Below are 13,182 nucleotides of genomic sequence, written 5' to 3'. Positions count from 1 at the left end.
AGAAACGGGTGCATTGTGTGTGTGAACGGTGATAGGCCTAACCAACATTGTCGTCATCTGAAGATATCATACATGTCTGACTGACCTCAATAAGACAGCAATGACCTGAGGAAACATCTTATCTAGTTCCCTTCTTCATCCGGAGGTCATGAAAAGAGTTTTGGTAACGTCGGTCGGGTGACACATCTATTCAGATTTAGTCAGACGGAAGCTGTTATTTCTTCTTATTTTATTCCCCCCCCTGACGTGTTCGACTTGGAATTTCGATAAAGTAATCAACATACAATGACGGAATGTCCGCGGCGTGGGATGCTGTGTTTGCGCTTCACAGTATGTGTGTCAGGATCAATTAAAGACACCTTTCATGGTGTTGAATGAACTAAAGCACGTATGTCATTTGGTTTCGCCACCTTCTCGACGGAGTTTGCCTTTTTAAAGAAACGGGCCGCGTAGCCTACTGAAGGGCGTTCCTCTCCACACATGCGCACTAGCCTACTTCATCCATTGCCTGCGAGAGGAGAGGAGAGGAGGGGGAGGCAGAAGTTGCATCCATGGAGCTGGAGTGGAGGGGTAAAGTGGAACCGCATTAAGGGAACAAGAAGACTTATATATATTTTAAAGGTTGCTGAGAATCAACGTGGTAGTTTTAGAGAAAGTAGGTGAATCAAGTGTCGCAGTCTGGTGCGAAAAAACGTTGTTATCTGACAGGGCAAATTGACCTGATCGCAATGCAACCAGCTCGTTGGCGAGGGAAGAAGGAAGAGCGCTCTTTCTCCCAGACCAGTGGATTGGAGCAAATTCTATTGTGATGCTAAAGTGAAGTCGGAAGAGAGAGAGGGCTGACAAACTATCAAAAGTGAAGCTATCTACATTTTCAGTAAAGATGATTATTTTGTCGTTTGTTCTATCCGTTTAATGTTATTTTGTGGACTGTTTAATTTTCATCACTTGTTGCTGACTGTTGGAATGAAAGTAAACTTGTTTCAACTAGACTGCCGTTAGATGGGCAAACCATGTTTCATTCGCTGACTAAGATTAGGTGATGCTAGGAAATGATTTATCCTTTAGGAGTGGACGTTCCCCTTTTGCTATGCGGAAGACTTTAAGAAAAGGAGAAGAGAAGCAGTGGGTCTGTTGGACTGAATAGGACCGACCCACCAGGCTATAGGGCTACCTCGGCGGTGTTAGGTGATAATGGATAGCAGTCTCCCGAGCTACAGTACAGTCATACACCGAGGAAAGACGCTGTTTCTGGAGGCTCGACTCCTGGGTGGAGCTCCCTGGGGCTTTCAGCTCAAAGGAGGTCTGGAACATGGAGAGGAGTTGATCATCTCAAAGGTAAGGAAGGTGTGTGTGTGTGTGTGTGTGTGTGTGTGTGTGTGTGTGTGTGTGTCAGGTGTAGCTTACCACCACCGTCCTAACTATCCTCCTTCCCCCCGTGGTCCTCTGTAGCTCAGCTGGTAGAGCACGGCGCTTGTAACGCCAAGGTAGTGGGTTCGATCCCCGGGACCACCCATACACAAAAACAAAAAAAATGTATGCACGCATGACTGTAAGTCGCTTTGGATAAAAGCGTCTGCTAAATGGCATATTATTATTATTATTGTTACATTGCATTCAGGCCTATGGCTCATAGCTATTTGCTATGAACACAGCTTTCATAATATTGATGATGTGAAGAGTCCCCAAGGGCGACATTGTTACTCCCCCCAGGACAGTGACTTGTGACAGTGTTACAATGTCTCTATTTACAGGGTCTGATACAATGTGCATTTTCATAGAAGAGCATTGAGCAATTTTGATTCAAATAGTATTCAAATCTGCACTACATGTTGCAACAGATACCTGTACCAAGAAAGCATAAATAGGAAGTCTATCCTTTAGTCAGATATTGAGGTGTGTTTTTCCATATGCCTCATCAAGAGTAGCCTAATGTTTACCGTTAGTAGCAGACTGAATACAATTCATCATTAGGGGGGGAAAAAGGTATGTTTACAAATGTACATTCCAGTTCCATAACTCCAATCCGGTGAATAAATCTTGACCAAACACAGTTGACAGACACACCGTTCAGTTGAGTTTAATTATATTTCTCTGACCCAGTGTTGAAGAATGGGGCCATTCACCATGCCTGCGTAGTTCCCTGATAAACCTCTTTGCTGGTGCAGACAAAAGTATGTCAACTAAATCAAATCAAACAGTTTAGCAGATGTTATAGCAGATGTCATAGCATAGTTATAGCAGATGTGCAGCGAAATGCTTGTGTTACTAGCTCTTAACAGTGCAGTATAATGCATGTGTTACTAGCGCTTAACAGTGCAGTATAATGCATGTGTTACTAGCTCTTAACAGTGCAGTATAATGCTTGTGTTACTAGCTCTTAACAGTGCAGTATAATGCATGTGTTACTAGCTCTTAACAGTGCAGTATAATACTTGTGTTACTAGCTCTTAACAGTGCAGTATAATGCATGTGTTACTAGCTCTTAACAGTGCAGTATAATGCATGTGTTACTAGCTCTTAACAGTGCAGTATAATGCATGTGTTACTAGCTCTTAACAGTGCAGTATAATGCATGTGTTACTAGCGCTTAACAGTGCAGTATAATGCATGTGTTACTAGCTCTTAACAGTGCAGTATAATGCATGTGTTACTAGCTCTTAACAGTGCAGTATAATGCATGTGTTACTAGCGCTTAACAGTGCAGTATAATGCATGTGTTACTAGCTCTTAACAGTGCAGTATAATGCATGTGTTACTAGCTCTTAACAGTGCAGTATAATGCATGTGTTACTAGCGCTTAACAGTGCAGTATAATGCATGTGTTACTAGCGCTTAACAGTGCAGTATAATGCATGTGTTACTAGCGCTTAACAGTGCAGTATAATGCATGTGTTACTAGCTCTTAACAGTGCAGTATAATGCATGTGTTACTAGCGCTTAACAGTGCAGTATAATGCATGTGTTACTAGCTCTTAACAGTGCAGTATAATGCATGTGTTACTAGCTCTTAACAGTGCAGTATAATGCATGTGTTACTAGCGCTTAACAGTGCAGTATAATGCATGTGTTACTAGCTCTTAACAGTGCAGTATAATGCATGTGTTACTAGCTCTTAACAGTGCAGTATAATGCATGTGTTACTAGCGCTTAACAGTGCAGTATAATGCATGTGTTACTAGCTCTTAACAGTGCAGTATAATGCATGTGTTACTAGCTCTTAACAGTGCAGTATAATGCATGTGTTACTAGCTCTTAACAGTGCAGTATAATGCATGTGTTACTAGCTCGTAACAGTGCAGTATAATGCTTGTGTTACTAGCTCGTAACAGTGCAGTATAATGCTTGTGTTACTAGCTCGTAACAGTGCAGTATAATGCTTGTGTTACTAGCTCTTAACAGTGCAGTATAATGCTTGTGTTACTAGCTCTTAACAGTGCAGTATAATGCTTGTGTTACTAGCTCTTAACAGTGCAGTATAATGCTTGTGTTACTAGCTCTTAACAGTGCAGTATAATGCATGTGTTACTAGCGCTTAACAGTGCAGTATAATGCATGTGTTACTAGCTCTTAACAGTGCAGTATAATGCATGTGTTACTAGCTCTTAACAGTGCAGTATAATGCATGTGTTACTAGCGCTTAACAGTGCAGTATAATGCATGTGTTACTAGCTCTTAACAGTGCAGTATAATGCATGTGTTACTAGCTCTTAACAGTGCAGTATAATGCATGTGTTACTAGCGCTTAACAGTGCAGTATAATGCATGTGTTACTAGCTCTTAACAGTGCAGTATAATGCATGTGTTACTAGCTCTTAACAGTGCAGTATAATGCATGTGTTACTAGCTCTTAACAGTGCAGTATAATGCATGTGTTACTAGCTCGTAACAGTGCAGTATAATGCTTGTGTTACTAGCTCGTAACAGTGCAGTATAATGCTTGTGTTACTAGCTCGTAACAGTGCAGTATAATGCTTGTGTTACTAGCTCTTAACAGTGCAGTATAATGCTTGTGTTACTAGCTCTTAACAGTGCAGTATAATGCTTGTGTTACTAGCTCTTAACAGTGCAGTATAATGCTTGTGTTACTAGCTCTTAACAGTGCAGTATAATGCTTGTGTTACTAGCTCGTAACAGTGCAGTATAATGCATGTGTTACTAGCTCTTAACAGTGCAGTATAATACATGTGTTACTAGCTCTTAACAGTGCAGTATAATGCTTGTGTTACTAGCTCTTAACAGTGCAGTATAATGCTTGTGTTACTAGCTCGTAACAGTGCAGTATAATACTTGTGTTACTAGCTTGTAACAGTGCAGTATAATGCTTGTGTTACTAGCTCTTAACAGTGCAGTATAATGCATGTGTTACTAGCTCTTAACAGTGCAGTATAATGCATGTGTTACTAGCTCTTAACAGTGCAGTATAATGCATGTGTTACTAGCTCTTAACAGTGCAGTATAATACTTGTGTTACTAGCTCTTAACAGTGCAGTATAATGCATGTGTTACTAGCTCTTAACAGTGCAGTATAATGCATGTGTTACTAGCTCTTAACAGTGCAGTATAATACTTGTGTTACTAGCTCTTAACAGTGCAGTATAATGCATGTGTTACTAGCTCTTAACAGTGCAGTATAATGCATGTGTTACTAGCTCTTAACAGTGCAGTATAATGCTTGTGTTACTAGCTCTTAACAGTGCAGTATAATGCATGTGTTACTAGCTCTTAACAGTGCAGTATAATGCATGTGTTACTAGCTCTTAACAGTGCAGTATAATACTTGTGTTACTAGCTCTTAACAGTGCAGTATAATGCATGTGTTACTAGCTCTTAACAGTGCAGTATAATGCTTGTGTTACTAGCTCTTAACAGTGCAGTATAATGCATGTGTTACTAGCTCGTAACAGTGTAGTATAATGTAATGTGCGTGTGTTTGTGAGCATGGGTGTATGTGTGTGTGTGAGTGTATATGTGAGTACCGGAGTCTGCTTGTGTATGAGGTGTGTATAAGGTGTGTATGAGGTGTGTATAAGGTGTGAATGAGGTGTGTATGAGGTGTGTATAAGGTGTGTATGAGGTGTGTATAAGGTGTGTATGAGGTGTGTATAAGGTGTGTATGAGGTGTGTATAAGGTGTGTATGAGGTGTGTATAAGGTGTGTATGAGGTGTGTATGAGGTGTGTATGAGGTGTGTATGAGGTGTGTATAAGGTGTGTATAAGGTGTGTATGAGGTGTGTATAAGGTGTGTATGAGGTGTGTATAAGGTGTGTATGAGGTGTGTATGAGGTGTGTATAAGGTGTGTATAAGGTGTGTATGAGGTGTGTATGAGGTGTGTATGAGGTGTGTATAAGGTGTGTATAAGGTGTGTATAAGGTGTGAATGAGGTGTGTATGAGGTGTGTATAAGGTGTGTATGAGGTGTGTATAAGGTGTGTATGAGGTGTGTATAAGGTGTGTATGAGGTGTGTATAAGGTGTGTATGAGGTGTGTATGAGGTGTGTATGAGGTGTGTATAAGGTGTGTATAAGGTGTGTATGAGGTGTGTATAAGGTGTGTATGAGGTGTGTATAAGGTGTGTATGAGGTGTGTATGAGGTGTGTATAAGGTGTGTATAAGGTGTGTATGAGGTGTGTATAAGGTGTGTATGAGGTGTGTATAAGGTGTGTATGAGGTGTGTATGAGGTGTGTATAAGGTGTGTATGAGGTGTGTATAAGGTGTGTATGAGGTGTGTATGAGGTGTGTATAAGGTGTGTATGAGGTGTGTATAAGGTGTGTATGAGGTGTGTATGAGGTGTGTATAAGGTGTGTATGAGGTGTGTATGAGGTGTGTATGAGGTGTGTATGAGGTGTGTATAAGGTGTGTATAAGGTGTGTATGAGGTGTGTATGAGGTGTGTATGAGGTGTGTATAAGGTGTGTATAAGGTGTGTATGAGGTGTGTATAAGGTGTGTATGAGGTGTGTATGAGGTGTGTATAAGGTGTGTATGAGGTGTGTATGAGGTGTGTATAAGGTGTGTATAAGGTGTGTATGAGGTGTGTATGAGGTGTGTATGAGGTGTGTATAAGGTGTGTATGAGGTGTGTATGAGGTGTGTATAAGGTGTGTATAAGGTGTGTATAAGGTGTGTATGAGGTGTGTATAAGGTGTGTATGAGGTGTGTATGAGGTGTGTATAAGGTGTGTATAAGGTGTGTATGAGGTGTGTATAAGGTGTGTATGAGGTGTGTATAAGGTGTGTATGAGGTGTGTATAAGGTGTGTATAAGGTGTGTATGAGGTGTGTATGAGGTGTGTATAAGGTGTGTATGAGGTGTGTATAAGGTGTGTATGAGGTGTGTATGAGGTGTGTATAAGGTGTGTATGAGGTGTGTATAAGGTGTGTATGAGGTGTGTATGAGGTGTGTATAAGGTGTGTATGAGGTGTGTATAAGGTGTGTATGAGGTGTGTATGAGGTGTGTATAAGGTGTGTATAAGGTGTGTATGAGGTGTGTATGAGGTGTGTATGAGGTGTGTATGAGGTGTGTATGAGGTGTGTATAAGGTGTGTATGAGGTGTGTATGAGGTGTGTATAAGGTGTGTATGAGGTGTGTATAAGGTGTGTATGAGGTGTGTATAAGGTGTGTATGAGGTGTGTATGAGGTGTGTATAAGGTGTGTATGAGGTGTGTATGAGGTGTGTATAAGGTGTGTATGAGGTGTGTATGAGGTGTGTATGAGGTGTGTATAAGGTGTGTATAAGGTGTGTATGAGGTGTGTATGAGGTGTGTATGAGGTGTGTATAAGGTGTGTATAAGGTGTGTATGAGGTGTGTATGAGGTGTGTATGAGGTGTGTATGAGGTGTGTATAAGGTGTGTATGAGGTGTGTATGAGGTGTGTATAAGGTGTGTATAAGGTGTGTATAAGGTGTGTATGAGGTGTGTATAAGGTGTGTATGAGGTGTGTATGAGGTGTGTATAAGGTGTGTATAAGGTGTGTATAAGGTGTGTATAAGGTGTGTATAAGGTGTGTATGAGGTGTGTATGAGGTGTGTATAAGGTGTGTATGAGGTGTGTATGAGGTGTGTATGAGGTGTGTATGAGGTGTGTATAAGGTGTGTATGAGGTGTGTATGAGGTGTGTATGAGGTGTGTATGAGGTGTGTATGAGGTGTGTGTGTGTGTGTGTGTGTGTGTATGAGGTGTGTATGAGGTGTGTGTGTGTGTGTGTGTGTGTGTATGAGGTGTGTATGAGGTGTGTGTGTGTGTGTGTGTGTGTGTATGAGGTGTGTATGAGGTGTGTGTGTGTGTGTGTGTGTGTGTATGAGGTGTGTATGAGGTGTGTGTGTGTGTGTGTGTGTGTGTATGAGGTGTGTATGAGGTGTGTATGAGGTGTGTATGAGGTGTGTATAAGGTGTGTATAAGGTGTGTATGAGGTGTGTATGAGGTGTGTATGAGGTGTGTATGAGGTGTGTATGAGGTGTGTATAAGGTGTGTATGAGGTGTGTATGAGGTGTGTATAAGGTGTGTATAAGGTGTGTATAAGGTGTGTATGAGGTGTGTATAAGGTGTGTATGAGGTGTGTATGAGGTGTGTATAAGGTGTGTATAAGGTGTGTATAAGGTGTGTATAAGGTGTGTATGAGGTGTGTATGAGGTGTGTATAAGGTGTGTATGAGGTGTGTATGAGGTGTGTATGAGGTGTGTATGAGGTGTGTATAAGGTGTGTATGAGGTGTGTATGAGGTGTGTATGAGGTGTGTATGAGGTGTGTGTGTGTGTGTGTGTGTGTGTATGAGGTGTGTATGAGGTGTGTGTGTGTGTGTGTGTGTGTGTGTGTATGAGGTGTGTATGAGGTGTGTGTGTGTGTGTGTGTGTGTGTGTATGAGGTGTGTATGAGGTGTGTGTGTGTGTGTGTGTGTGTGTGTGTGTGTGTGTGTGTGTGTGTGTAAGTGAGTATCTTTGTCTCTTACTAGAGAAGATTGCTTGATGTCTATTTAACAATCTGATGGCCAGGAGATAGAAGCTGTTTCTCAGTCTTTCGGTCCCGGCTTTGATGCACCTGAGGTCCTTGATGATCTTCTTGGCCTTCCTTTGACACAGAGTGCTGTAAATGTCATGGAGGGCAGGCAGCGTGCCCTGTGTGATGCGTTGGGCTGACTGCACCACCCTCTGGAGAGCCATTCGGTTGAGGGCGGTGCAGTTGCCGTACCAGGCGGTGATGCATCCCAACAGAATGCTCTGAATGGTGCATCTGTAGAAGTGTGAGGGTCTTAGGGGCCATGCAACATTTATTTAGCCGCCAGAGGATGTAGAGGCGCTGTTGCACCTTCTTCACCACGGTGTCGGTGTGGTGGGACCATTTCAGGTCCCCAGTGATGTGTACGTCAAGGAACTTGAAGCTTTTGACCCACTCCACTGCAGCCCCATCGATGTGGAGGGGGGGCGTGCTCTCTCTTCTGTCTCCTGTAGTCAGGTCCTTCGCCAGGGCTCTAATATCCTGCCTGTAGGCTGTCTCGTCGCTGTTGGTAAATCAGGCCTACCACTGTCGTGTCATCTGCAAACTTGATGATGGTGTTGGAGTCGTGCATAGCCACGCAGTCATGGGTGAACAGGAAGTACAGGAGGGGGGTGAGTACACACCCCTGGGGGGCACCCTTGTTGAGTATCAGCGTGGCAGAGGTGTTGCCTACCCTCGCCACCTGGGGTCTAGGACCCAGTTGCACAGGGAGGGTTCAGACCCCAGGACCCTGATCTTAGTGACAAGCTTGGAGGGCGCCATGGTGTTGAAAGCAGAGCTGTAGTTGATGAACAGCATTTTCACATATGTATCCCTCTTGTCCAGGTGGGATAGGGTGGTGTGCAGTGCAACGGCGATAGTGTTGTTCGTGGATCTGTTGGGGCGGTATGCAAATTGTACTGGGTCTAGGACTAGGACTAGGGTGTGGGAAAATGTGGAGGTAATATGGTCCTGGACTAGTCTGTCAAAGCGATAGTCATTCAGTTCAGTTACCTTAGCTTGCTTGGGTACAGGAACAATGGTGGACATCTTAAAGCATGTAGGGACAACAGACTGGGATAGGGAGAGATTTAACATGTCCGTAAACACTCCAGCCAGTTGTCTGCGCCTGCTCTAAGGACGCGGCTTGGTAATGCCGTCTGGGCCGGCAGCCTTGCGAGGGTTAACACACTTGAAAGACCTACTCAAGTCGGCTACAGAGATTGGGAGGTGGCTGGTTTTCCCTTTATAATCTGTGATTGTCTGATTCCCTGCCACATGCGTCTCGTTTCTGAGCCATTGAAATGCGACTCCATTTGTCCCTTTAATGTATTTTTGCCTCTTTGATTGACTCACGGAGGTCGCAGCTGGTCTGTTTGTACTCGTCCATGTTCCCAGTCACCTTCCTGTGGTTAAATGTGATGGGTTCACGCTTTCAGTTTTGAGCAAATGCTTCCATCTAGCCACGTTTTTTTTGGGTTTGGATACGTTCCTAATCGTCACTGTAGGAACTACATCCTCAATGCACTTCCTGATGTAACAGTCAGTGTAGTCGTCAATGTTATTCCCCGAGGCGACCCGAAACACATCCCAGTCCACGTGATCAAAACAGTCTTGTAGCATGGATTCCGATTGGTCAGACCAACGTTGAACACACCTTACCACGAGTGCTTCCGGCTTTAATTTCTTTGTTTTGGGAATAGAGGTCAGTGAGTTGTAGGGGAGTTGCCGTAGTTTGGGGAATAGTTATTAAAACCAGCAATTTGATGCTCCAATCCGGAGTGCCCTGTAAAACCTCTTCCAGAGGGGTGTGGAATGGATTCAGCTCCGCAGTGGAGCAACTTAATTAATATAATTGTCTTGGAGGCATGTCAATGTTTGGCTACACAAACATGGTAACGCTAACACTTATTAACAATTACTCTCAATAGTTTAATTATGAACAGAACCAATATTTTCTTCGTTCCGTTCCACTGTTCCGACCAGCAAAATAAAGTTATGAACCGGTTCGAACAAAAAGAAACGCGCTGGGCATCTTGTTGTTATCTGAATTAGGCCCACAGATTTATACCTACGGAGGAGCAGCGTCTGGGAAGGAACTTTGAATGTCTTTGAACTTCAGAGAGTTGGCTTAACTAACGTTGGACCAGAACTAGCCCTTGAATCATGACTCTCAGTTCCATTCCATTCCATTACACATAATTCCGCCTAGAGTTTTCGAAATCTAGACCAGAGCTAGCTAGCTAACGAGCTTGTGTGTGCAGAGCGGCACCAGAATTAAAATAAAAACACAACTTACCTTTTTGTAGTTGATAAATCCAATGTGAAATGTGACAACTACAGTATCCTTAAAACCCCCTAGAGTCGATGTCCACTCCCCTGCGGAAATCTAAATCGCATAATAAAAAAATCCCCATAAAGATCAGTCAGTTTAAGCTAGAGATATGACAGAGCTACAGCGGTGTTTGTCAGACCATGAGACATCCCAAAAATGTGTCTTCTCACAGAATCGCCTGTACTGTCCAAACGGTTTGGCCTACAAACCCCTCTACAGAAAGAAGAGACTCTCACGAACACGATGGTGTTCTCTGTTTTGCTCTACGACCCCCACAAGCATCTTGGGACTGAAGTCGGTACAGCCGATCTGCCAACTTCTGTCTGTAGCGTCCAAACAGTTTTGGGCTACAAACTAATATGACCCCGCTGTGGAAAGGTGAGACTCTCATGAACACATACACATACGCAGGCCTCACGAGACTCGTCTGAAGGTCCCCCAGTACCAGTTGAAAAAATGAGGCTGTTAAGGGGTTAAATACATGAAAAAAATTTAAAAAAAATTTGTTTCCTCATCTTTCTTATATCTCTCAGAACAGACACTTCAGAACAAACTTATTTTGGGGTGAGGGGGAGAAAACTATCTGTTGTTCCATGTAGTGAATCTGTTATTACATTTACATTTTAATAATTTAGCAGACGCTTTTATCCAGAGCGACTTACAGTTAGTGAGTGCTTACATTTTTCATACACATTCAATGCGTTTGTATATGGGCTAATAGCAGTAAGGCCAAAACGTATTTTTCATCAAATATTTTTTTTATTCAGTTTATATTTTTTTATACTTCAAGGGGTCTTAAAATTCCAAATCAAATAGCTAAATGGTCCTTGGTACGACCTTCTTAAAACAATTCCATAAATTATTTTACTGAACCGGTTCCAACCCCTGGTTTAAAGTATTACATTGACAGCTAAAGTGCTCCAGCTCCTTCAGGTTGGATGGGTTCCGCTGGTGTACAGCAATCTTTAAATCATACCACAGATTATCAATTGGATTGAGGTCTGGGCTTTGACTAGGCCATTCCAAGACATTTAAATGTTTCCCCTTAAACCACTCGAGTGTTGCTTTAGCAGTATGCTTAGGGTCATTGTCCTGCTGGAAGGTGAACCTCCGTCCCAGTCTCAAATCTCTGGAAGACTAAAACAGGTTTCCCTCAAGAATTTCCCTGTATTTAGCGCCATCCATCATTCCTTCAATTCTGACCAGTTTCCCAGTCCCTGCCGATGAAAAACATCCCCACAGCATGGGATGGTGTTCTCGGGGTGATGAGAGGTATTGGGTTTTGCCAGACATAACATTTTCCTTGATGGCCAAAAGGCTCAATTTTAGTCTCATCTGACCAGAGTACCTTCTTCCATATGTTTGGGTAGTCTCCCACATGCCTTTTGGCGAACACCAAACGTAAAGCCCAGCTCTGTGGAGTGTACAGTTTAAAGTGGTCCTATGGACAGAAACTCCAATCTCTGCTGTGGAGCTTTGCAGCTCCTTCAGGGTTATCTTTGGTCTCTTTGATTAATGCCCTCCTTGCAGGTTTGTTGTGGTGCCATATTCTTTCCATTTTTAAATTATGGATTTAATGGTGCTCCGTGGGATGTTCAAAGTTTCTGATATTTTTTTATAACCCAACCCTGATCTGTACTTCTCCACAACTTTGTCCCTGACCTGTTTGGAGAGCTCCTTGGGCTTCATGGTGCCGCTTGCTTGGTTGTGCCCCTTGCTTAGTGGTGTTGCAGACTCTGGGGCCTTTCAGAACAGGTGTATATATACTGAGATCATGTGACACTTAAATAAAGTCCACCTGTGTGCAATCTAACTAATTTAAATTTTACGTTTTAGTCATTTAGCAGACGCTCTTTTCCAGAGCGACTTACAGTTAGTGAGTGCATACATTTTCATACTGGCCCCCCGTGGGAATCGAACCCACAACCCTGGCGTTGCAAACACCATGCTCTACCAACTGAGCTACACAATTATGTGACTTCTGAAGGTAATTGGTTGCACCAGATCTTATTTAGGGGCTTCATAGCAAAGGGGGTGAATACATATGCACGCACCACTTTTCCAGTATTACTTTTTTTTAATTTTTTGAAACAAGTTATTTTTTTAATTCCACTTCACCAATTTGGACTATTTTGTGTATGTCCATTACATGAAATCCAAATAAAAATCCATTTAAATTACAGGTTGTAATGCAACAAAATAGGAAAAACACCAAGGGGGATGAATACTTTTGCAAGGCACTGTATGTGTCTGATCTGAGCTATCACACCAATGAATGGCATGGCCGACACTTTCTCATTTCTGTTGTCAGTAGGTTTTGATGATCTCATTCTATTGTTGATTTTAAATCAGGCTGCTACAGTTTAACAGGTAGGGCTGGCGTAACATGTACATTTCTGTTAGAAAAACATTAAAATATTACATGAAACTGCACTTTACACTGTGTCCTGCCTTCTTTGGCACATGAGGACAGTTAGCCTACAAAGATAACTCCACCATGAGTATGAACTCCACAGAGAGGTTAGGGAGGGTCTGACATTTTTCCATTGTTAATCATATCTAGTGTTGTAGTGCTGGTAGTGTCTGTGTTTTTTCAATACAGAACACTTGGCAAACACTCTTGTCTTTGCAAGTTATTTCATATTCTCGGAAGGGGTGTTAAACAACAGAAGAGTGACACAGAGTTGAGAGGCATCAGCGAGGGGAAGGGGTGATGGTAAGCCAACAGGGGTGTTGAACAACAGAAGACTGACACAGAGTTGAGAGGCATCAGCGAGGGGAAGGGGTGATGGTAAGGCAACAGGGGTGTTGAACAACAGAAGACTGACACAGAGTTGAGAGGCATCAGCGAGGGGAAGGGGTGATGGTAAGGAAAC

General features: G+C 42.7%; 1 protein-coding gene across 1 annotated transcript in view; it reads left to right on the top strand.

Annotated features, from left to right (window-relative positions):
• The first annotated feature begins 865 nt into the window (after positions 1 to 865).
• The window catches only part of LOC311136162 (protein Shroom3-like), a 116,433-nt gene continuing 104,116 nt past the window's right edge, over positions 866 to 13,182 (top strand). The window contains exon 1 of the mRNA XM_084170253.1: positions 866 to 1,338. Coding sequence (XP_084026379.1) covers positions 1,195 to 1,338 — 144 coding nt within the window. The 5' untranslated portion in view covers positions 866 to 1,194. The remainder of the gene's footprint in view (positions 1,339 to 13,182) is intronic.

Source organism: Coregonus lavaretus, assembly GCF_964263955.1.
Source record: "Coregonus lavaretus genome assembly, chromosome: 10".
NCBI classification, from domain to species: domain Eukaryota; kingdom Metazoa; phylum Chordata; class Actinopteri; order Salmoniformes; family Salmonidae; genus Coregonus; species Coregonus lavaretus.
Note: the sequence above shows the minus strand (reverse complement) of the source record. Positions and strands in the feature narration are given on the sequence as shown.